Raw genomic sequence first — 24,339 nt, forward strand, 5'->3', positions numbered from 1 at the left:
ATAGTATAGTAACATAGTAGTGCATCCGCCGCCTGCTTCAGTGGGGCTCACATACGCACTTGTGTCATTGTGAAGCAGCATGTGGCTCGCCACACAGGGTCGTTCTTGTGGGCCAAGTTGTTTTTTCACTATCGTTTGGGCCTTCTTTGACTAGTGTGCCAATGCTTTTATTGTGGTAGGTTTCAACTTCCTGTTTGTGTTGTGTGCATTGCCGTGGGTTTGACACGACTCAGCCGATAAGAAACGCACCAATGTTTGTTTGCACTTCTCATCGATATTTAGCGTTTGTTTATTGTGGTGGTTTGCTACTTCCTGTTTCCTTTAGCTTGACAAGATTCTGTTAGCATATTGGTCAGCTTTTTATGAACAAATAATTAGAGGTGCAAGGATTAATCCATCAATCAACAACTAATCGATTACCAAAGTAGTCAATAATTATTTTTGATAATCGATAAATAGTTTAAATATCTTTTCTATTTAAAATACTCTGATTTCTACAGTCCTCCATAAAACAATTACTTTTACTTTGGAAATTTTTTTCCTCACATTAGAGACCAAACCAGTTACTGAATCACAATTATTACGTTTACATTATATTAAATAATGTCCTGGTTTTGAAAAGAGATGGGAATTCAAACTTTTGTGGTTATCCGATTCATCGATTAATTGAAAAGATAATCAACAGATGAATCAATGACTGAAATAGTCGTTTATTGCAGCCCTGCCAAAAACTTCCATTTGGACGGCTGCGAGCATGAACGTTGTCTCCGTCCACTCAACCATGTTTAGCGCCCTCTGGAATTGCGTAACCTTCCCGTTGGCTCCCGACGGGAATTCCGCTCCCCTTTAATCACATTTCAACGAGCAAGTTTACACGCTATAATTTGCAACAGTCCCATTTCCTTTCGTTCCTGGCGTAGCGTAGCGCTTCCCTCAGGGGGGGACGAGAGCCTGTTCAAAGACAATAACTCTGCTCCATAATTTATACGATGAACTCGCACAACGCAGCAGCCGCTCATCTTCACCACGAGCGCGCAGAGAAGCAGCCATAAAACCTCCACTCGACAAAAAAAAAAAAAAAAAAAAAAGATTCCGCCGAAGCACTCCCTTTCATAAAAATCAACATCAGTAGATCTAAAACCGATAATGTTTTTAAGATACATTTAATCGGATACTGTGAAAGTTTGTTGTTCATAAAAAGGTTCCAAAATGTACACTGCCATGAATAAAAATCTAATATTAACTCATTCACTCCCAGCAGCCATTTTTCCCTGAAGCAACCCCCTTCGCTCCCGGTTTTGCAAGGCCCACCCACAGAATATTGTGTTCTATTGCTATAAAAAACATGGAACCTACCAAAAGAAAGATTAGAGTCTCCGCTTTTATCAGGAAAAAAAAATGTGTTTGTATCTGTGTCCGTTTTGCAGCAATTAGCATTCGACTGTAGCTTAGCTTAATCATTTTCACAAAACTGTTGAAAACACTGTCAAAAAGAGCTTGTTGCAAGATGGCCCTGGCTGATCTCTTATACTCTGCGGCCACCTACTGGCCCTCTTTTGTAAAAACTACCGATACTTTAAGCGACCTCTTCAGGTCTGAAGCTGCATCAAAGCCTTCTTCTGTATGCGCTAGCATAAAAAAAACTTCTTCTTTTTTTATACGTATTTATACGTCTATTAACTCATTTAAAGTTAATAGACCTAGACTCAATATTGGTACAGTCTAGTCTTCATAAGGTCCCGTTGCCACAAAAAGTACGGTCTGGTTGAGTATTATTATTATTATTATTTTACTTCCTCTTCCTTCTAACAACGTAGTCCTAGATGGACTATTTTTAGCGCAGCAGTGCTGAGGCTGTAACTGAATACGAATAAAAATCAGTTTAATCGTCAACATGCGCATTTCAAGCCGCGTGCATTAGCGGAGCAAACACAAGCGTGCGACCAATCAGAGAGGCGAGAGACGCAAGGCGGCAGATTGTGACACTAATGTGTTGTAATCGTGCCGTTGTAAGCAGGAGGCCGCTTCATGAATGATGCACGCGCGTCTCCGTGCGCGCTCGGAGGACGAGCGCATGCTGGAGAGCCGCGTGGCGGAATGTCATCCTGGTCCCGGGGTCCGCGTTTGTCATCCTGGTCCCGGGGTCCGCGTTTGTCCTCGCTTGCGCTCACATCCTTCCATCCAATCACTTGAGCTCGAAATGGTTTGTCCACAAAAAAAAAAAAAAACACGGCACTTAGTCAAGCCGACGGGAATGGGACACAAAAACAGGAAGTAGAAATGCATCAAAATAAAATTGAACGTATTACGATTCACCAAACGGTATCAAATCAACAGAGACCACATTGAACCAAACTGAATCATGACTAACCTAAACCTAAAGTTGACCATAACACAACAAACTGAATTAAACTGAATGGACCGAATCGTACCAGCACAAACTGAAGCGTACCAAGATGAACCAAACCGTATCACAAAACTGAATCACAACTAAGAAAACCGCGCTTTGGCGAACTGGACCTTAAAAAGCCAAACGCAACCGTATTCACACCTCTTGCAAACAAAGCGCACCGAACTATGTACTGTACTCCAAGCAACCAAAGCAAAGCAATACACCAAACCCAGCCACAAGCGTACCATGCCAAACCCAACCGTACCACAATCCACCGACTCGAACCCAACGAAACCGGTGACAAACGACGAGCCAAATTGTCCGAAGGTCACCGCCGCGTTCCCCCCAGATCATTCTGCTGAATTGAGCCGCTTGTCTCCGAGTCCCGTCCGATTGTTTTATCGCCAAGACAACGTTTTGAAAGAGCTGAAAGAGAGAAGAAAAACCCGCAAAGCCTCTCGCGCATGTGAGTCTTTTTTTTCTTCTTTCTTTCTCGTGTGTTTTATGGCACCGCAGAGGATCGATAGCGCGGCGGCGCAAGTAATAGCTCGGCGGCTCTATTAGACGGACGGCGTCGTATTGAAGGAGGGGCGTTCAAGAGCATCTGGATGATAAAGATCCGCAGCTGCCTCGCAATTCACGGACGCTTCTTTGCGACGAACCCAACCATCATCAGGAACGCCACAAACTTCGGCGCGTGTGCTTCGTGTGCTTCACTCAAATATTGGCACAGGAAGCGGGATTTTTTTTTTAATATGTAACACTTTAAAAAAAAAATGTTTTACAGAAAAAGTAGCTTACAGCTTTCTTATTGTAAAATTAAGACTTTATTCTCGGGAAATAAAGAATTTGTTTTTGTTAAATTTTGATTTTTTTTCTGCGTCTAATTATATTTTTAGGTCAAACACTTTTATGTAAATTCATGAATTTCAAATCCGTTACAGTATATATAATTTTTCAAATTTTTTTTTGTAGCTAAGTCTTATGTCGTTCAACTATTTTCGAACTATATTCCCACCAAATTACTTTTTTTTTTTTTTTTTTTTATAAAGTAAAACTTTTCTTGGAAATCGGGATTACATGTTTGTCCCATTTTTTTTTAATGTAATTTAAAAATACGTCTATAAAAAAAAAATAATAATAATTGTGTTAACAACTGTATTGTCATAATATTAAAATTTTGTTCTTGTAAAATTATAAATATTTTCCTTGTAAAATTACATTTTGATTGTCATACAAAAAATTCCCGTCATAAATGACGGTTCGTCTTGTCAAATTTGCAAATCAAACCGTGTGGTTGGAAAACCCCGCGAGCGGCGCTTCCCGAATCGTACCGTTTCCTTTTTATGACCCAATCACAAGCACTTAGCGCGCTAACGACGCGTTCATTTCGTCCAATTAAATTCATCACTTTTGGGGTCGAGGGTCATCATTTCCCGCTCATTAGCCGACAACCTGAGGCAAAGCCGTCTGTCGCTGACCCCCGGCTGCTTCCCCTCTTTCTCTTTCTCCTCCTCCGTATTCATCCCTCCATCATCGTCCCCGGGGCACACGGGCCAGTCTAGGAATGAGATAAATAAATGGCAGCTCCAGGGGAGGACGCGGAGAACTTTAGGAGACTCCCTGGCCTGGAAATTGCAAAGATTTTTCTGGGGGGTCTCATAAAGGTCAAATATTCACCGATATGAATCAAAATAGACGTCAGCCACGAGGAGCCTACAATTCAGAATCGATTGACATCTTGCTGGAAAATAATTCAAAAATCAATAGGAGCCCTTGGAAGTGGCAAATAAATAAATAAAAAAATGCTGAAAAACATTTTGGCGAGCAAAATTCAGCCTTGCGATGTCTGAACGAATTCCAATTCCGAATCAATGGCCGTCGTGCTGCGCGACAATTCCAAATCAGTCTGAGGCTTGTTGACAGTAAAGGTCCGCAGAGGAGCAGTTTAGGGAATGCGGCGGAATACGTCTCTCTGGTGAAAACACTTTGGGCCAAAAGTCGTTTGTCACGCGCGTGAACGACGTCCGCGGGATGGGAATGGATGGCGGCGGCGCGATAGATTGCGCCGTTGTCGCTGTCGGCGTCAGCGGTGTCGTCGCGGGGGCCATAAATTCCTGAGCTCGCAGCCTTAGCCAGCCAGCGCCGGCTTTATCTGAGAATGATAAATTTGCCGCACTTGCGCGGCGGCGGCGGCGGCGGCGGCGGAGAAGAGCGTCAGGGAACCTTGAGCTGATGGATGGCGGGCGGAATGACGTCGGGAGTGAGGAAGCTGTCCTGTGGGTGGAGAGCGCGCACTTTCTTTACCTTCTTTACGGCCTCTGCTTCCAAAAGTCCCGGAGGAAACTCATCTTGTCTCTTTTCAGGAACATTTGGATCATTCGTCCTCTTGGACGACACGCGCTCACTTTATATTCAGAACAATTCATCAAATGTGTAAATGAGTGCGTGCGATATTCCCAAATCCAGTTCAACACAATCCAGGATGCATTCTTTAAGAAACTTCAGACTCAAATGGCTTCCTGTGTCTTTTCGGGCAAGGATTGTTGAGACTCTTTTGTGGGTCTATTCATGATTGATATGCCAATCAAATTCGACAGTGCTCAGTGAAAAAATGGTGTAAAAAAGGGGCAACATTTTGAGGGGGGGGGGGGGTGATATCTTGACAAAATGGACATTTCAAACCAAAATGGTAGACTGTGTCTTTTTCGGGTATGGCTTCTGGAGACTTTTTTTTGTGGGCCTCCACATGAGAGACATTCCCACCAAATTTTACATGGCTAAGCAGAACTGCATGGCTCCTGATTTTTGTTTTTGTTTTTGTGGGCCTACTAATGAGACTGATGAGGCTTCAGGGCCTAAAAGATATGACCTAGACAAAATGGTCACTTTAAACCAAAATGACAGATTTTCTGTTTTTAATGGCGTGACCTAGCACAAACCAAAATGGTCGACTTCCTGTGTCTTTTTCAGGTGTGGCTTCTGGAGACTTTTTTTTTGTGGGCCTACACATGAGAGATCAAACTGTCTTTGGTGTCTAAATTTTAAAATTCATTCGAATAGGCGTGATGTCGATAAAATGGTCACTTTAAACCAAAATGGCAGACTTTCTGCGTCTTTTCAGCCATGTTTTTTTTTTGTGGGTCTATCCATGATAGACATGTTTACCAAATTTCACGCTGGCCTCAGGGCTTGAATTTTTTTGAAGAAATCTTAAACGGTGCAACTTAGACAAAATGGTCACTTCATACTAAAATGGAGGACTTCCTGTGTGTTTTCGAGCACGGCCACTCAAAGACGTTTTTGTGGGTATACTCATCATCGACTTTCACACCAAATTTCACGGAGCAAATTTTCGAAGGTGCTACCGTGAGCCCAAACTACAGCTTCAAAAGAAACTAGTAGACTTCTTGTGCCTTTTTGGGAATGGTTTACTGAGATTTTTTTTGTGGGTCTGCTCGTGATAGACATGCCTACCAGATTTCATGCTGCTCAGTGAATCTGTCTTTGGGGGCAGAAAAGGATTCTAGAGGTTTCTACCAGGACAAAATGGCCGCTTCAAAGCAAAATGTCACACTTCCTTTGGCTTCTTAAGACTTTTTTGGTGGGTCTCGTTAAAATAGACACGCCGGCCAAATTTCACCTCGCCAAGTCAAGCTCTATTTTCTGCCCGCAGCAGGAACGTGACGGCTTTGACGGCGGCCATTAGCGTCGTGCTGAAGGCGCCATTTGGCCGCGTCACTCCGCTGACAATAAAGCGAGCTCCATTACGTGCAATAACGCCGACGCTTTGCCATCCATCACAAGCAAACGTCTATTTTTGGAGCCAATAACAGCCGGATCATAAAAACCGCGCAAGCAGAGCGGCGTTAAACATGGCCGCTGTTCGTACGGAGAGGTCACGGGGGTGTCAAGGATTTGCTCTGCGGCTTGATAATGCCAGGGAAAAGGAGGTGGGGGGGAAAAAAAACAGCTGACATTTGGTTATTGGTTAGGACGACTGAAGCCGTCTTCCTTCCTATTAAATAAATAGCAGAGCCGAAAATCCCTTTTTTTTTAATCAGTTCCCAAAGCCAGTTTTGCGTCATGAAATTTGGTAGGCATGTTTTATCATAAATAGACCCACCAAAAAAGTTTCAGATGGACACGGTATGTCTACCATTTTGTAGTTTGGTCGTGCCCTGTGGAATCCATCTAAAAAAAAAATCAGGCTCCAAAGCTAGTTCGACAGGGCAACATGAAATTTGGTAGGTGCGTCTATCATGAGTAGAACAACAAAAAAGTCTCAAGAGGCCGTGCCTGAAGAGGCACAGAAACTTCTGCCAAGAAGCTGCTTTGGTTTGGCAGCACCCGTCAGACCTAGAATAAAATATTTGCCTCAATAGCAAGCTTCACTTAGCAACAGGAAATTCGGTCGACGTATCAATCATGTATAGACCCACAAAAAGTCTCGGGAAACCATGCCCAAAAAGACGCGGGAAGCCGCCATTTTGGCTCGGTAGCACCCTGTAGAACTTTAGAAAAAATTCTGCTCGCAAAGCCAGTTTTACTGAGAAACCAAAAAAATTGTGGAGACATTGTCTATCTTATTTAGACCCACAAAAAAAGTCTCAAGACACCATGCGCCCCAAAAAACATACAGTAGGTGGTCGGCCATTTTGGTTTGAAACGCCCATTCATTAATTCAGGTCCCGGAACCAGTTTGACTTTAGTAGACGTGTCTTTAACAAGTAGACCTACAAAAAAGGCCACACCTGGAAAAAAAACAGGAAGTCTGCCAGATTGATTTAAAGGCCACCATTTTGGCTCAGTGGTTCTCTGTCGAACTTTATTTCTTGAATTTAGCCTCAAACAGGCATAAGCACTTATGTAGATGAAGCTGTCATATGTCAAAGACGTGGGAATGGGAATGAACCCCCCCCCCCCCCCAATAAGGATTCTTTGATGCAAGGGCGTGAAAAGGTTGCATCGAGTTCAAATGGCGCAGATTGCAACTTTTCTCTCCGTCAAAATGATTCCAAAAGACAGCGTAACCGTGTCAAGACGCTAACGCTCGTGACGTAACGTGACCGGAGTGATCAGCGTCCCTCTGACGAGACCATCCAGTTTTCTTTGAATCCATCTTGCAGAACATCAAAGAGGGCAATTTAGCGGGGAAATTTGCAATTGTAAGAAAAAAAAAAAGGGGGGGGGGGGGGGAAATACAGGAAAACCGAAAGACGCTCGTCAACCTCATTTGTTTGGGTTGCCAAGCAGTGTGTGCCATATTTGTGCTCTACCAACCAGTGTGTATTTAGTTGCAAAATGTTTCACAATATGATGAAACAGGAGGTCCGTCTTAACTTGGTGATTCAGAATGAACACAAACAACACAGAAAAGAAAAGAACACTATTGGCGAATTGAGTATGCAAAAGACAACCAATTTCCAAGTTGACCCATTTTAACAGTTCCTCTCCAGCACAGTAGGTGGCGATATATATATATATATACATACTGTACATTACAAAGGGGTTTAAAAACAGAAGATGAATGTGACCAGAACAATTCCACCTGGTTTAGAACTTTTACTAATATTCCACAAAAGCTAAAATACAACAAAATATAACATTTTATTTTGTTGTTGTGAAAGTCATAAAGTTGAACTGGTAACAAGAAAAAAAAAAAAAGCCCATATTATGTAAACTGGACTTTGTGTCACAAAGCCGCCGCGCTAAAGTTAGTCTTGAATTTAATTGCGTTGCTATTCATGTTGAACTTATTGAAAGTCAATCCCAAGTCTTCCTGTTGTCCGCTGTACCGCACGCGGGTCCACATGCGCCCGTGCCGGTTTGTGTACAGTACAAATAATTGGTACTCTGAAGCGCCGCCAAACCCAGTGTGAAATGAAACAAGTCAATCTTTTTTGTGAGATGCCTATTTCTGAAAATGCGTCCTTTAATTTTTTATTTTTATTTTATTTTTTTATTTTTTATTTATTTATTTTTTTTCTCAGGAGAGCTCAGTATTGTTCATTCGATTTGACATCATCATTGCTCTCCTTTTTTCTTTTAAAAAAACAAACAAATCAATTAAAAAAAATTTAATAAATGTTTTTTTTTTTTTTTTTTTTTTTAAATGCGTCCTTTAATGAGTCGCTCAATTTTGGCGAGGCCGGGCAGTGATCTACAACTGGGATGGGCTACTTGTTCAAGGTCAGAGGTCAAGTGGCAATTTTGAGAAAGTTTCACGACTCACGTTGTATTATAGGCCAGTACAAGCGCAACTTAGCTCTATCTGCCATCTAGTGGTGAATGGCGATCTTACAACATACTACAACTCTAGTATATTCGCAGTTTCACATCTAAGGAGTTGCAAACAAATTCGTTTTTCAATATTTTTCACTCATTTGGGGTTTTGTTGAATTTTTTTCCAAGATTTTTCTCAATTTTCTGTTAAAAAAAAAACTGTATTGATTGTTTCTCAGTGTTTCTGAAGATTTTTTTGTTTTCTATTTTTGTTTTAAGCTAATCAAGGGGCCACTCAGAGTACGGTCGGGGGCCGAGCCATCCCTTATGCTAACCACTCGTCTGTGCTGCCGGGACACCGTCACGTTCAAGCTAGAAGGTAAGCAGAGCTGCACGGAGTTTTGCTAGCAGAGCCATTATCAAGTAGGATAACGTGGCGGCAGATGTGACATTTGCTACACAAAGTACATGGGTGTCATTTATGAAGTGGTGCGTTCATGAATGAAAATGCTTGACTATTTTACCGGCTAATCCTCCTTTTATTTGAGAATGTGGTCATTTTCTATGAACCAATCACATTCATGGATCATAAAGTCGACCTCCAGTAAATATTTTTTTATTTTATTTTAAAAGGCTTTCTTTATTCGGCAAATAACTTTTTTTTGTCTTTTATGAAAATTGTTGGGCCAAACTTTGTGTGCGCCGATGTGTGTCTTTGTGCTGTATTCCAAGCAGCCGCGCTCCTTGCAGCAGAACGCAGGTTTATTCAATTAACTGTCACTCGGACGCTTTTCTAATTAGTGAGGAGAAATAATTACGCCGGCGTCGCATCCTTCGGGGACTCGATCCTTTCCGCTCCAGCGCAGACGGGGAAAATTAAAAATGACGGATCCGGAATACCGCTGAAAACTCAATCACCTCTGCTGCCCCCCCCCCCCCCCCCCCCCCACGACCCCCCACCCCTCCAAGTGGCGGCAAACAGGTGGAAGGAGATTGGTCGCTGCTTTGCATTCTGAAGAATTCCTGTTCAACGGGTGAAGTCACTTTGCAGGCTATGTCAGCTGATTATTATTATTATTTTTTGGTTGATAGTGATATTTTTTAACTCATTCACTGCCATTGACGGCTATAGATATCCAAAATTCATTAGTTTAGCATTTTTTTTCCCACTTTTGTTAACAAAGGTATGAAAACCTAGAAAAAACTTATTTGTTATTAATCTTGAGTTAACTAGTAAAGTCATGCGATTAATTACAATTTAAAAACATCTAATCACCTGACGCCCCTAATTTTTAATAATCTTTTCTTTTCTTTTTTTTATCGTGAGTTAACTAGTAAAGTCATGCGATTAATTACAATTTTAAAAATTAATCACCCGATGCCCCTAATTTTTAAATAATCTTTTCTTAAAAAATTAAAAAAATTAGGGGCGTCAGGCGATTAAAATTTGTCATCGTAATTAATCGCATGACTTCACTAGTTAACTCCCGATTTTATATCTGTTCTGAATATACAATAAAAAAAATTCTAGGTATTCATACTCTTGTGAACGAAAGTGGGAAAAAATGTGAACCTAATAGAAATAGTTCAAATGAATTTTTGACGTCTATAGCCGTCAATGGCAGTGAATGAGTTAAGGAAACCAAAGTTGTTTTTTTATTTTTGGGTTTTTATTGCCAAATAGTTCTTCCCTCTTAATCCCACACTTTCTTATGGGGGCAAAGCTTGGGAATTGTTTTGCAGCATTTAGCATTAGAATATCGCTAAGTTTGTTCAATATGCACAAACCTGTTCAAAACAATGTTTAAAAAAAGAGCTTGTTGCAACATAGCCAATCTTTCTTTCATATTTAGCATAGAATAAAATTATATTATTATAATATTTTGCCATAAAAACAGGAATATTTCCTGGAATATAAAGCAAAATAAGCCCCTTGACACCAGTTTGGCCCATCAACACAAAATTGGGCGGATATGTTTATTTAAACAGGACACATGAAAAAGTCTCAAGAATCCACCAAACAGGAAGTCAGCCATTTTGGGTTGATCGCTGCCATTTTTGGACAAATTCCTGGCAACGGCGGCGCTAGCTTGAATGGCGCCCTGTTCAAGATCCCTCACAACACTGCCCAAGCAAGCTTTCTACCAATAACAAGCTAACCTTAGCTCCTCCCCCAAATACAGTACAGATTTGTAGTTAACCTCTCACTTCAATGTTTATTAGCAAAACGACCCTGAATGCAAATTCCCCGTAATTGTTTACATGTGATGATGTCACCAGGCTGTGCCGAAAGCACCACTGATTCCTGATTGGCTCGTACCTTGACAACCTCAAAACAAAGTAGCCCCATTCAGAAGACAGCCGAGCGACTCTAAATTTCCAAGCCTTCGCCGTCTAATTTGGCTGGAACACAGCATCAGTTTGATGAATATTTTGAGGATTGGCCGTAAAAAGGGGTACGAGGCCCGTTCCTCGCCGCTTGCAGATTTAATTGAGTCGTATTATTACTGCTGCATTCTCGTTGGCATACCTGCTCCGCTGGCAACTTTTCATTTGGACTCGACGCAATGCCGCTAATCTGCTCCCGCGTGCTCGCCCAAGCTTTTATCCGGCAGCTCAGCGCGAGCATCTTTAACCGCCCGCCCACCTGCCTCAAAATTCAATTTCGGGACGCATTTGTTGAACAAATTTAGTATTTTTCAAATCAGCCGCTTAGCAGGCGAATTTCCCATTGAAACGTAGCGAGACAAACGGCCGCGCGCCGGCGCGGCGCAGCGCTAATCTCCTGGCTTGTTATTTACCCAGGCAACGCTCACTCGACACACACACAAAACACATGCCGAGTCGCACACGCAGCACTTAATCGTAGCGTGAGCAAATGATATCAAAATGCGTTTTGCATTATAAGAAAAAGTGTTAACAAACTCAACTCAACTATAAATGTGAGAGATGTAATTAAAAAAAATAATGATAACCCCCCCGAGGCCAAATTACCTTAGCAACATAACATTTTGCAGGCATGTTTATCATGAGTAGACCCACAAAAAAGTCTCAAGAAGCCATGCCCAAAAAAGACACATCAAGTCGGCCATTTTGGGATGAAGTGCAAGTCTGTCATTTTCCATTTTTGAAAATTCTGATTCAGCCTCTGTAGGCTGTTTGAGTTAGCAACATGAAATTTGTTTGTTAGCTTGTCATAAATTGACGCGCAAAAAAAGTCTCAAAAAGCCAAAACGACACAGGCAGCCAGCCATTTTTTTTTTTTTGGAGGTCCTCCAAGGACAAAAATTTGACAACAAAGGAACAACTCATTCATTCTTGGAAAGTTGAGGTCCAAATGGCAGTTTGATTTCGCAACATGAAATCTGGTAAACATATCGATCATGAGTTGACACCCAAAAAAGTCTCAGGAAAGCGTGTCTGAAAAGATTCAGGGAGCCAGTCGTCTTTTAATTTTGTATTTTTTTTACATGTCCTTCCCTTCAAAGACTCCGAATTTTTGGAGAAATCGGCCACCAAAGCAAGTTTAACTTAGCAACATGAAATCTGGCAGGCATGTCAATCATGAGTTGACTCCCAAAAAAGTCTCAAAAAGCCATACCTAAAAAGACTCAGGAAGACGGCCATTTTGTTGAATTCAGCTCCCAAAGCAAATGTAGTAAAAATGTCTATTATGATTCGTTTCAAAAAGTCTTCCTTGAAAAATAGAGGAAGTCTGTCATTTCTCGTTTGAAGCTGCCATTTTATGTTCAATTTGAAAACGATCGGGTGCCTTTCAAAGGCAAACTCGTCCAAGTGACGCGTAGCTTGCAAGGAAACCGTGACCGCGAAAGCTTTAATTAGACCAACAACTGGCCGTCAAATATCAAATTCTCCTTCAAGCCGGTGCTAAGCTAACATGTAAAGAGGAGAGTTTGGCTAAAGTGTGCCGCTCCGGCACTGTAAATAGGCCACAAAGATGCTGAATAATAAATGTGTCGTAGCACAGAGGCGGCGGCGGCGGCGCGCTAATGAGCCCATTGGAGGAAGGAGGGAAGAAGGGATGGCGAGGAGTCCGCCGGGGAAATGTTTCACGCCGATGTTCTCTTGACACCCGTCAGCCAGCTGATTATTCCATTTATTAGGCCGCCATCCTGCCTCTGCCGATTTATTTTCTCCAAGGAACTTTTTGGAACATGACGAACGAACGAACCGACCCCAGTGATACGAGAGAAGACGAAGGGTCACATGTGAGGGCTTAATGCACAGATGTGCTATAAATAAACGCCACTTACAGGGTGGCATCATAACCTGAATACTTTTGAATACACTCACCAAAACATTACATAGTACAATTTACCGTCAAACATTGCGTATTTAATTAAAACAACAAAACATCTTTGTCTTAAATTCATGCTAACACATAATGGGAAACTCCATTGCCAGGCTAACAAATAGCATCTATGTGTATTGGCACAATGCTAACACACAACAGGGAAACTCCGTTGAGAGGCTAATGAGCATCTATGTGGACTAGCATAATGCTAACGCATAATGACAAACTTCATTGACAGGCTAATGAATAACATCTATGTGGGCTAGCATAATGCTAAAACATAATGGTGAAACTCCATTGCCAGGCTAACAAATAGCATCTATGTGTATTGGCATAATGATAACACGTAACAGGGAAACTCCATTGAGAGGCTAATGAATAGCATCTATGTGGACTAGCATAATGCTAACACATAATGGAAAACTGAATTGACAGGGTAACGAATGGCATCTATGTGGGCTAGCATGATGCTAAAACATAATGGTGAAACTCCATTGCCAGGCTAACAAATAGCATCTATGTGTATTGGCATAATGCTAACACATAACAGGGAAACTCCATTGAGAGGCTAATGAATAGCATCTATGTGGACTAGCATAATGCTAACACATAATGGAAAACTCAATTGACAGGGTAACAAATGGCATCTATGTGGGCTAGCATAATGCTAACATAAATGGTGAAACTCCATTAACAGGCTAACGAATGGCATCTATGTGGGCTAGCATAATGCTAACATAATGGTGAAACTCCATTGACAGGCTAACGAATGGCATCTATGTGGGCTAGCATAATGCTAACATAATGGGGAAACTCCATTGACAGGCTAATGAATAGCATCTATGTGGACTAGCATAATGCTAACACATAATGGAGGAACTCCATTGACCGGCTACCGAATGGCATCTTATGTGGCCAGTGTGACAAATTCCTCCGAAGACCTGACCCACCCTGGCAGAGGTCGCAAATACGGAAAGAGGTCGCGCGCTGCAGCTTACCCGCTGACACTTTCTGTTTGCACCGCTGACGTGCTCTTCCTGTCTGGCGCCTGCAGTTTCGCCGCCAACCTCGCACTCACATGCCAAGTCTGTCACGTTTGGACGAAAACACGACAAGTGAGTTTGGAACTCGGAAATGAGCTGCCGCCAAGTTGTCACACAGTCGGGGGATGAATTACAAATTCTCTAACCCCGGCTTAAAATTTGATTTTGAAACCCAGATTCTTGCTTCAGACCATAATTTCAAACCATAACACAGATTTGAGACTTTTATTCGAAACATGTGCACCAGGCTTCAAACCCTAACGTGAAACTCTAACCCTAGCAACTTGAACCCTAATTCAAAACCCTACCACTTGCTTGAAACCCCAGTTTTGATCCCAAGCCCAGACTTGAAACCCGAACTGTGTCTTTAAACCTTAAATGAAAATGCGAACACAGGCTTGAATCTGAAATTTAAAACCCTAAGCCTTATTTGAAACCCTAACTTTAAACCCATTAATATCTAGAACCCCTAATTTGAGCCCTTAACCCTCTCTTGAATCCCTATTCCTAGTTTGAAACCATAAATTGAAGCCTAAACCTTGTCTTGAAACATAAACTTGAAACCCTGACACTAGTTTTAGAACCCAAAACCAGTATTGAGACCTTACTTTGAAAGCCTATCCTAGTCTTGAAACCTTAACCTTTAACCACAACCTTTTCTTGATACCCTAATGTGAAGCCCAAGTCCACACTTGAAGTCCTCACTGTGACCCAAAACCAGACTTGAAACCCTAATTTGAAACCTTAACCATTACTTGAAAACCTCATTTGAAGTCTTGAAATCTTTAAAACTGAAACCCTAAATGGGACTTGAAACACTCATTTGAAACCCTACCTTATTACTTGAAACCCTAAGCCAGAGACTGAGCTGCACTGTGTTTGTTTACATTCACTTCCACTTCCTGTTCGTCAGCTAACGGGTTGCGTGTAGGAACGCCATCCGCCTCTGCACCTCTGCTGCTTGTACAAAATGGCTGTGGCGGCGGCGGCGGCGGCGGCACTACATTTGTGGGAGGGCGCTTGAAACTTTTGTTGTCATTAATAATTCAACGGCGGCGTCACGACATCCCTGTTTGTCGCGTCGCTTTGGGACTGCTTGTCTTACTCCACTTGGGCTTTGGGGATTTCTCAACAAAACCCCAACATAGACACAAAACTCTCATTTGAAACCCTGAATCTGGTTTGAAACCCTAATTTTAAAACGCTAATCTTGACTTGGAAGCCAATTTTTGTCTTCAAACTCAAATCCACAACCGGAGTCGCGGCTTGAAACCCCAATTTGAAACCTTATTCGGGCTCAAAGCCTTATTATAACCCGAGACCTGTCTTGAAGCCTTCATTTGAAACCCTAACCCCGAGTTTGAAAGATCGGAAACGTTTGCGGCGGAAAGGACGAGCATTGAAGCGCAATTCCGACGGGAAGCGCACGGACGCTGATGCGTCCTGTCATCCGGGAAATGTCATTGGACAACGTCAGCCTCCATCATCTCAGCACCAACGCGTTGTTTCCCCGCTCGATGCCGTGACATTTGCCTGTTTGGGTCCGTCTGTCCATGCGTGCGGCCTGAAAAGGGCCGGGCACCTGGAGGGTCCGCTTTTCCCGGGACGGCAAACGTGAGGAACGAGAGACGCACGAGGCCCGCCGGGCTCGTACAAGACGAACGGCGTCCGAGACGATGGCCTCAAAAGGAAAACTGCAATTCCGCTCCAAGCCTGCGGGTGGTGCTGATGCACGTGATACAAACGACATGACAAACACATCGGGAAGAAGAAACGCTAAATTGAAGCGCAAGGGCTTCAAACACTTATTTACGCCAACCTTTGCTCTGTACCATAAATTGAAATCCAATTTTCTTGAAACCTTAATTTGAAAGCCTAACCACCATTTAAAACCCTGATTTGAAGCCTTAACTCAGGATTTAAAACTCTCACCTGGGTTTAAAGCCTTCATTTGAGACCCTACCCATGGCTATTTGAAACTTGAAACTAACGATCACTTGAAAGCCCAATTTAAATCCTTAACCCGGATTTGAAACTCTAATCTAATTTGGGTTTAAAACCCTAATTTGAATAATTGAAACCTTCATTCGAAGCCTTAACCTTGACTTCAAACCCAAATTGGAAGGCTTAACCATCACATGAAACCATCATTTGTAACCTTAACCCAGGCTTGAAACCCTAACCTGTGCTTGAAGCCTTAATTGGAAACCCCATAGACCATCATGTGAGACCCTTCGAACCCATACGCTGTCTTTAAACCCTCATTTGAAACCCTAACCTAATCTTGAAACCCTCATTTGAAAGTTTAACCCCTGATTTAAAAGCATGATGTGTGAAACCCTAACCCAGGTTTAAGACTAATCCAGGTTTGACACCCTAATTTTAGATTCGGAACCCTTGCTAGAAAGCCTAACCTTGTTTTTTACACTCCTTTTTAATTTTTTTTTTATTTTATTTATTTTTTCCAGGAGAGCTCAGTATTGTTCATTCGATTTGACATCATCATTGCTCTCCCTTTTTTTTTTTTTTTAAAACAAATTAAAAAAATTTAATATATTTAATATATATATATATATATATATATATATATATATATATATATATGTATATATATTTTTTGTATGTGCGTGTGTGTGTGTGTGTGCGTGCGTGCATGCGAGCGTGTGTGTATTCATCAGTTCACCTAAAGCCCATTAAAAAAAAATCCCATACTAATAATATAATATAATAATAAATTGCCAAATGCAGAAACATCAATGCAAGTTATCACGATGTAGTGGCTCTCGCTAACAGACAGAATTAAGTAACCGGAATTAGGTTAAAAAATTCTATATACGTAGACCATGTTTCTATAAATTTTGATATTTGGTTTTTATTTGAGGCAGATATTTTTTCCATTAAAATGTGATTTATGAGGAGGTTAGACCATTGGTCGATATTCAGAGTTTGTTTATTTTTCCAGTTAACAAGAATTGGTTTTTTAGCGATAGTAAGGGCTACAAGTGTAGATTGAAATTGTTTATGCGGTAAGTCAGTTGTTGTTAGGTCACCTAGCAAACACAAGTTTGGAGATAAAGGTATCCTACAGTCCAAAATAGCGGAAAGTTTTTCTAAGACTTTAGTCCAGAAATACATAACCGGAGTACATAACCATAAAGCATGAACATAAGTGTGTGTAGTGTTTTTACACTCCTAACCACATTTTGAAACCCTCATTTGAAACCCTACACCTGCTTTGAGAATTAGTCGCTCCTCGAGCCCTCATCTTTTTTTTTTTGTTCCTTTTGGTTTGTAGATAAAGTTTTGTCCAAATCTTCTTGCCTCGCTCCCTCCTCGCGCCGCCTCCTCTGCTTTTATGACGCCATCAAACAGGAATAGACGATCGATTCCACTCAGGTTGCATCTGCGAGCGAGCGAGCGAGCGGGCGAGCCAGCGGCCGGCCGCGTGTGCGCGTGCATGGAGGAGGAGCGGCGGGAGCGCGCGCCGCCACGCACGCGCACACCGAATCATCCGCAGTTTCCACGCGGAGCGGCGCACGCACGCACGCACGCAGGTGGCGGGGAAAGCAAAGGGAGGAATTTGCCGGGATGCTGAAGAAAAACGCATAAACGCCGACCGCTTTCACGGGCTTTTTTTTCTTTTTTCTTTCTTTTTTTTTTTTTTAAACGTGTGTGTGTTTTTTTTTTAGGTTTTTCTTTTCGTCCGAAGTTGTTCGCGATCCCCGCGATGTTCTCCTCCTCCGCGGCTGCTGCCGTCCTCCTCCTCCTCCTCCTCCTCCCGCCGCCGCTGCTGTTGGTGCACTTGTGTGGATTTACCTCCTCCGCCGCCTTTTAGCTTTCGCACCCCTCCGCTCCGCGCTGACCACCATGGACCACCTCCTCCTCCTCCTCCTCTTTCTCGGACCCCTGCAGCTCCTCCTCGCCCTGCTCGGTAAGTTTGCCAAAAGATGGCGGCTTGAAAGTTGCACGCGGGTTCCAATCGACTCAAGTTGGGGATTTGTTACGCGTACAAGTTGAGCGAGGCGCGCGCGCGCGCTCGCACCGTTGCAGGCGAGAGTGCGTGCGAGGCGTGTGTTCAGTGCGCGTGGGACGCGTGTGTGCGCGCCGTTTCTGGGCTGCGCGTGTGTTTTGTGCGCGTCTCGACAAGACGCGGAGGACACTAAACACAGAAACCGACGCACGCGCGCGTGACGTCACACAGAAAAAGACGCACACGAAGGACCCTTCGACACGCACGCACACACACACACTTAGAGGCACGCTCGGCTGCAGGGGTGCATACCTGTACACACACACACACAAACACAAATGTCTCAGTGTTGTGTGTGTGTGCGTGTGTGCATAAATACCACCATTAAGACACACAAAAATCACAATTGACATGCACAACAGTACACTCTTGTGTGTTGTGCACGTGTGTGTTTGCGTAAGACATACAATAGACACTATTAAGAAAACACACACACACACACACTCAAGATTGAAATATGTGTGTGTGTGGATGCAGATAGGCACAGAACTTTGAGAGTGCGCACAAGTGTGTTTGTGTGTGTGTTAGTAGATAAGTGCATGTGTGTGTGTGTGTGTGTGTGCTGAGTTTAAGGCATGCAGCAGACACTCATGAGAAAACACACACTTTCTCACAAACGTGTTTGTCCAACACAGGATTGAGACATGAGTGTGTGCGTGCGCGTTTGCATCACACTCAACCGTATTTACATGCACAACAATTCCATGTTGTGTTTATCATGTGTGTGCGCGCGCACGTGGGCGCGCTATGCATGTAAGGATGCAGTCGCCTTGGAATGTCGCGCTTACGCAGGTGTGTGTGTTGGCGGATGAGTGCACGTGTGCTGCGTGTCTGCATGGGTGGGATTTATGACACGCTATTTACGTGCACGTGTGTGTGTGTGTGTTGGTCATGCTTACATGTGTGTTGGTGGATGAGTGCATATGTGATGTGTGTGTGTGTGTGTGTGTGTGTGTGTGATGAGCACATCACTTAGACAAATACGATGAATCTGTCTTCCTTTTGATTTTTGGTTGTTGAATTGAGAAGGTGGTCCGAGATCTTTTGAGTTGAAATTTTCACAGTTTATGGTAACGACTCTGCTTGTGTCACACTGGAAAAATCCTGATGTATGTTATTTATCATGTTTGAATCTGGCTTTTAGCTCCTAATGTGGGCTAAAGCGTGCTTAGCACACAACACGTAGCTTAGCCTAGCAGAGTAAAAAAAAAGTCACCCGGATGTTCACCGTTCAGGTTAGGGACCGCCCACGTTAGGGACCGCCCACAAATGACATTTCCAGAGTGAACAATGTCAAAGGCGACTTGACTGCTAATTTGAGCCTCTGTAACACGCAACTTGAAGACCATGGGTGTCAAACTCCGGTCCTGCAGGCTTGGGAGGTTTCCCTTCTCCAACACAGCTGATGAATGATCAGCTCGTCAGCGAGCTCTGCATAAGCCTGATGACGATCCTGCTGATTGAAATCAGCTTGTGCCGGAAGAGGGGAAACCTCCAAAAGCCTGCGGGACCGGAGTTTGACACCTCTGTTGTAGACGGTCCCCACCTCTGACTCGCTATGAGTCGGCTGGCAGGATGAGTCGGCCAGTTTCGCGCTCGCTAGGGCACGAATCTTTTGGCGAGTCGTCCGTGGCTGTAGCGCTTTTGAAGAAGCGCTTCTTTGATGTCCGCCGCGGGACGCGATAATTCCTCGTGAGTCTCTTTTGTCGTCACTCGCAAGCAAGTCATTCGGCGTCCAGCTCACGCGCGCCATACGTCGCAATGATCACGTGACCGTCCAAAATGGCTTCAATCAAAGATCAATATGAATGATGCATTTGCCTTTCATATTTTGATATCATTTCAGGGTCGCAGATCTCTCGATGCTTTATGAGTTTTTTTGCAACGATCTGCCTTGTGATCTTTGGCCCTCGTTTTGGGAAGTGATCCTAAATCAATTTAGTGTAGGCTCAGAATCGCTTTTATGTCTGAAAGGGACGTTACGTCAAATATAAAAGAAAATAACATTAAAAAATATCTATTTTGGGGTCATACTTTGGGGAGCAAGCAACAATTTGTCCTTTAATCTTTGGGAGTCTTAAATCAATCGGCACACGCACGCCTAATTAGGGCAGTCACTGTTATTTTTCTGTTTGATGTTTTACTGCTTTTGGGGTCATAGATCAAGTCTGTCTTTTAAAAAAAAAATCTTTAGGCATCTTATTCGGGGTTCTGCAACGATCTGTCTTTTAACTTTTGGAGTTGTATCGGGAAAGGGTCATAAATCAATCAGCACATTTTCGCTTAGGCTAGGCTACATTCTGTTTAACCTTTTTGTGTGTGTGTGTGTGGGGGGGGGCGTTTGGGGGTCATAGATCAGTCTTTCCTTTGATAGCTGATTGCAGAGGCGGGTTATAAATCAATCAGCAAATGCCCTGTTGGACATAAGTGGACTCATCCTCTCTTGGGGTCCGAAGCATGCTGGGAGTAAAATGTCGGTCTTAAAAGACAAACCGTAGTGTCTCCAATTGACGGTCAGAACGAATCGAATTGTTGGTGAAGAAGACTTTTCCAAACGGGGGGCGGCAGAAAGGCTGGCGTGTTAAACTGTTTGGGGACTTTCGGGATCGATTCATCTCGCAGGATTGACGCGTACCAACGGTGATGTGTGAAAGCGGTCTGGGGAAAAAAGGTCAACGCTTGTGGGAGCTAGAAATCATCAATCATCCCTCTCGGGTGTCTGGGTAATCTCACTCGTCAATACGACTGAAACTAAATGTTGAAAGGGCTGAGGGAGGTCAAAGGGCACCTGAAAATGTGCAAAATTACCCCTGAATTGCGGCTTCAAATAAAAAAAAAAAGGACCGATCTACTAGCATGGCTTTTTTTCTGCTTAGTGACACTGGCTATATATATATATATATATATATATATATATATATATATATATATATATATACATATATATTCAGTGCTCAGCGTATTTGAATGCACCCCCTTTGAAAAATGTCAAGATTTTTAATATCTCAATGAACATAACACCAATTTCCCAAATTTGATAATAATAGAGTATATGAAGTTTAAGATTGTTTAGCGATCAGACAAAATCTCGAAAAAGTCAAAAGTGACCCTTAAATGTCTCTTTTGAACCAAAATGTCTGACTTTCGATGTATTTTCAGACACGGCTTCTTGAGACCTTTTTTTGTCTCCCGTTTTCAAAGTGACTAATGAAATTGTCCTCGTGAGGAAAAATTCTGCAAACTTATCATCTTATTCTTTTTTTTTTTTTTTTTTTTTAACAAAATGACTCCCTTTTTAAAAGGCAAATTCTTGACATTTAAAGCTCATTTCTGTCCGGCAAGTTGAACCGCTGCGCTTTGTGTCGCCGTCTCCTTCAGGCAAAGCAACTTCTCTTTACGTAAAGAAAAAAAGACAATTACTTGGCAAAGTGGCGGCCCACAATGGCGATAAACGCGCTCGGCGGTACGAGCGAGTCAAAGTGCACCCGCGACAAAGGTGGCGCCGCACGCTCGTATTATTGTCATTTTTTTTTTCCCTGCTGCTTATTCTGTTAAAACCCTGTCATTTTCCCACTGGCTTTTTATCCAAGCACAATTACGGTGGCACGAGAACGAGGCTGCCCTCGCTAAAGGATATGGCATTTATTAGCAGAGCCCCCCGCGTTTAACTTTGTCGCGAAAAGGCTGCCGGCTGATTGTGAAATGGCGAAAAGGTTGCAGTTAAGTACACACTTGCGCACGTCCGCTGTCTCATAGCGTCAAGTCTCAAAAGAAAAGTATTATCCGCAGCCGTGCCATAAAAGCTCGTATTGTGAGCGTGCGTCGTGTTCTCAAAGCTGGAAAAAGTCTTTTCGGAATATCAAGTCGTTACCAAAAAAAAAAAAACGCCTCGGAGAAGTTTGGGCAAAGTGTCATTCGGCGGCTTGCTGATGAAGTGCTGCCGCCGTGAGTGAAAATTGGGGCAGAACAGTTTGCAGCAAGTGGCATCTCAAGGGGTCGCTGTAGTCCTCGAGGTGCCACTTGCGACAAATTGATATCAATTTCAAATTCAGTACTTATTAAAAAAAATGTATCGCGTTTATTTTGGTATTTCTGTCCAGACATACAGAAAAAGGTTGAACTATTATTTGGGAATTTTTACATGTTCATTGTCAAAAACTAACACTAAAACTGATTTTTTTTTTTTTAATTAAATAAAATGAAGCATTTTCAGATTTTTTTTAAACTAACAAAATCACTTCATAAATTTTTAAACTGAATAATAAAAAAAAAAAGTCAAAACAAAATAAAAACAAACTATAATAATATTTTTTCCCCAAACTATTACAACATACAACAAAACTCAACTTAGCTTTTGGCTTTGACTTGAGTTTTTCCACAGTGTGGTCCAGCGCAGTGTCTTGAAAGTGGCTCTGGATCTTCAGCCAACCTTGATTTCAAATCCTGATATCTGTTGACTATTTTGGAATTATGGAAATTGAGAAGGGCTCGCTGCAAGACATGTTTTCACAAATTGGCTGATTAAAAAAACAAAAAACAAACAAACAAAAAAAAGTAAAAGAAAAGATTAGCTTGGTTGTTTAATTTCACACTTGACGGCTGGCCAGGCACTCCAGGGACCAAACCATTTGTATACAAATAGTAAAATTGTATTAAAAAGTCAGCTTTAATTCTTGATCCCTTGTGCATTTTCGGAAAAGAATTTCCGACCGTTTTTATGAAGGCTCAAGGGAATCGTTTTAAATTGCGAAAAGAGGCACAATATGTCAGCTTTAAATGTAAACGAGGTTGACAACGGACATAAAGAAATGAGATGTTGGAAGTGGGTACAAATCTATTTTGGTGGTATTTAGGCCAGGCCGCGTTAAAGTGGGCCTTCCTTGAAAAGTGAGGGAGTGTGAGCTGTCCTTTATCAGACCTTGAACATGTTCCACCTCCGCGGGAATCAGGTCAAGTGCTTGTTCGTGTGCACAGCGGACAAAGCGCCAGTGTGAAAGGGGTTACAGAATAGCCGTCCTGCCGCCTCTGATACTACCTTGGATGCATTTAAATTTGCGACTTCAACCGCCCATTCCATGTCCATTCACTCACAAAACAGTGGACACAGGAAAAAGACCAAAAAAAAAAATCGCAGACTGTGTGAAAGGGGCTACACAACTGCCATCCAGGATCTGTTGCGCCTCTGATGGTACCTCCAGATCCAGGAAATTTGAATGTTGACCTCAACGCTCAATCCCGTGAAAGGACACGCAGAACAATAACACAAAAGACAAAAAAAGCTTTGCCAGGCAGTGTGAAAAGGGGTTGCACAATCACCATCACACCCATGTTACACATCTGATTCTACCGCCAAAAATGCTTTTGTCAACTTCAACCCTCGTTCTGTGGACTGTCACGCGAAACAGGCGACACAGGAAAAAGGCACAAAATGGTACCCTGACAAGCTGTGTGAAAGGGGGCTACAAATCTTTAATCCTGCCTTGGATACTCACCTCAGAAGCCAATGAAAATTTTGTGGTTAACTTCAACCGCCTTTTCCGTGTTCTTTCACACAAAACAACAACATATGAAACAGATGAAAGAAAAAAAAAACACATTGACGGGCAGTGTGAAAGGGTCTAAACAGTCGCCTAAGCCACCCCACCTCAGCTACATCTCTGATGCTACTTCCTGCAGCTCGACTTTAACACCACATTCCGTGTTTTCACAAAAAAACGACACAGGATGAAGCCAGCTTGAACCAGCAGTATGAAAGGTGCAAAAAAGTTGCCATACTTCGAACGCCCTGAAATTTGTGGGTGGACTTCAGCCTCCTTTTCCGCATGATTCAAACAGATCAGTGACAAAGGAAAAAGATGGAAAAACACCCTCCCACCTCCGTCACACCTCCGTTCTACCTCAGAAAGCGGAAGATGTGCTGGTCGACGTCGACACCCCCCCCCCCCCCTCCCTGCATTCCTTGTCCTTTCACACGGAACGGCGACGGGGGTAAAATGCGCCTCACAATATTGGCAAGATTGAGCTCCTCACTTTTGTCATTTCTGTCGTATTGCGTTCCCGCTGCAAATCCTATTCAGCGTTCCGCCTTTTGATGTTTTCCCGCTCCGTTCCTGGCATCCCTCTCAGGGATAAACGTCATTCTTGGCAACAAATCCCTCATTTTTTTTTCTTTTAACCCCCCCCCCCCCGCCGCGGAAGGACGCGTTACCGTCACGATTGCTCATTAATTCAGTTTGCGATATCCGTGCGTCACCTCCGTGCAGTTTGGCGGGTCAGAGTCCAAGTGTGTCAACGGTATCGGGGTCATCTTGCAGCCTGGCGTCTTCTTGCTCGT

The 24,339-nt window shown here is 42.8% G+C and overlaps 1 protein-coding gene across 2 annotated transcripts in view; it reads left to right on the top strand.

The window, feature by feature from the left end:
* The window catches only part of gfra4a (GDNF family receptor alpha 4a), a 127,352-nt gene that overhangs the window by 30,697 nt on the left and 72,316 nt on the right, over positions 1–24,339 (top strand). Inside the window, exons 2-3 of one of the 2 annotated variants that reach the window (XM_077563592.1) lie at positions 8,897–8,996; positions 17,665–17,906. In XM_077563592.1, the coding sequence (XP_077419718.1) occupies positions 17,843–17,906 (64 nt within the window). In that variant the 5' untranslated portion in view covers positions 8,897–8,996; positions 17,665–17,842. Of the gene's footprint in view, positions 1–8,896; positions 8,997–17,351; positions 17,907–24,339 lie in introns of those variants that run through there. The other variant, XM_077563582.1, reaches the window with a different exon arrangement.

The sequence above is a fragment of the Vanacampus margaritifer genome, chromosome 1 (genome assembly GCF_051991255.1).
Source record: "Vanacampus margaritifer isolate UIUO_Vmar chromosome 1, RoL_Vmar_1.0, whole genome shotgun sequence".
Lineage (NCBI taxonomy): Eukaryota > Metazoa > Chordata > Actinopteri > Syngnathiformes > Syngnathidae > Vanacampus > Vanacampus margaritifer.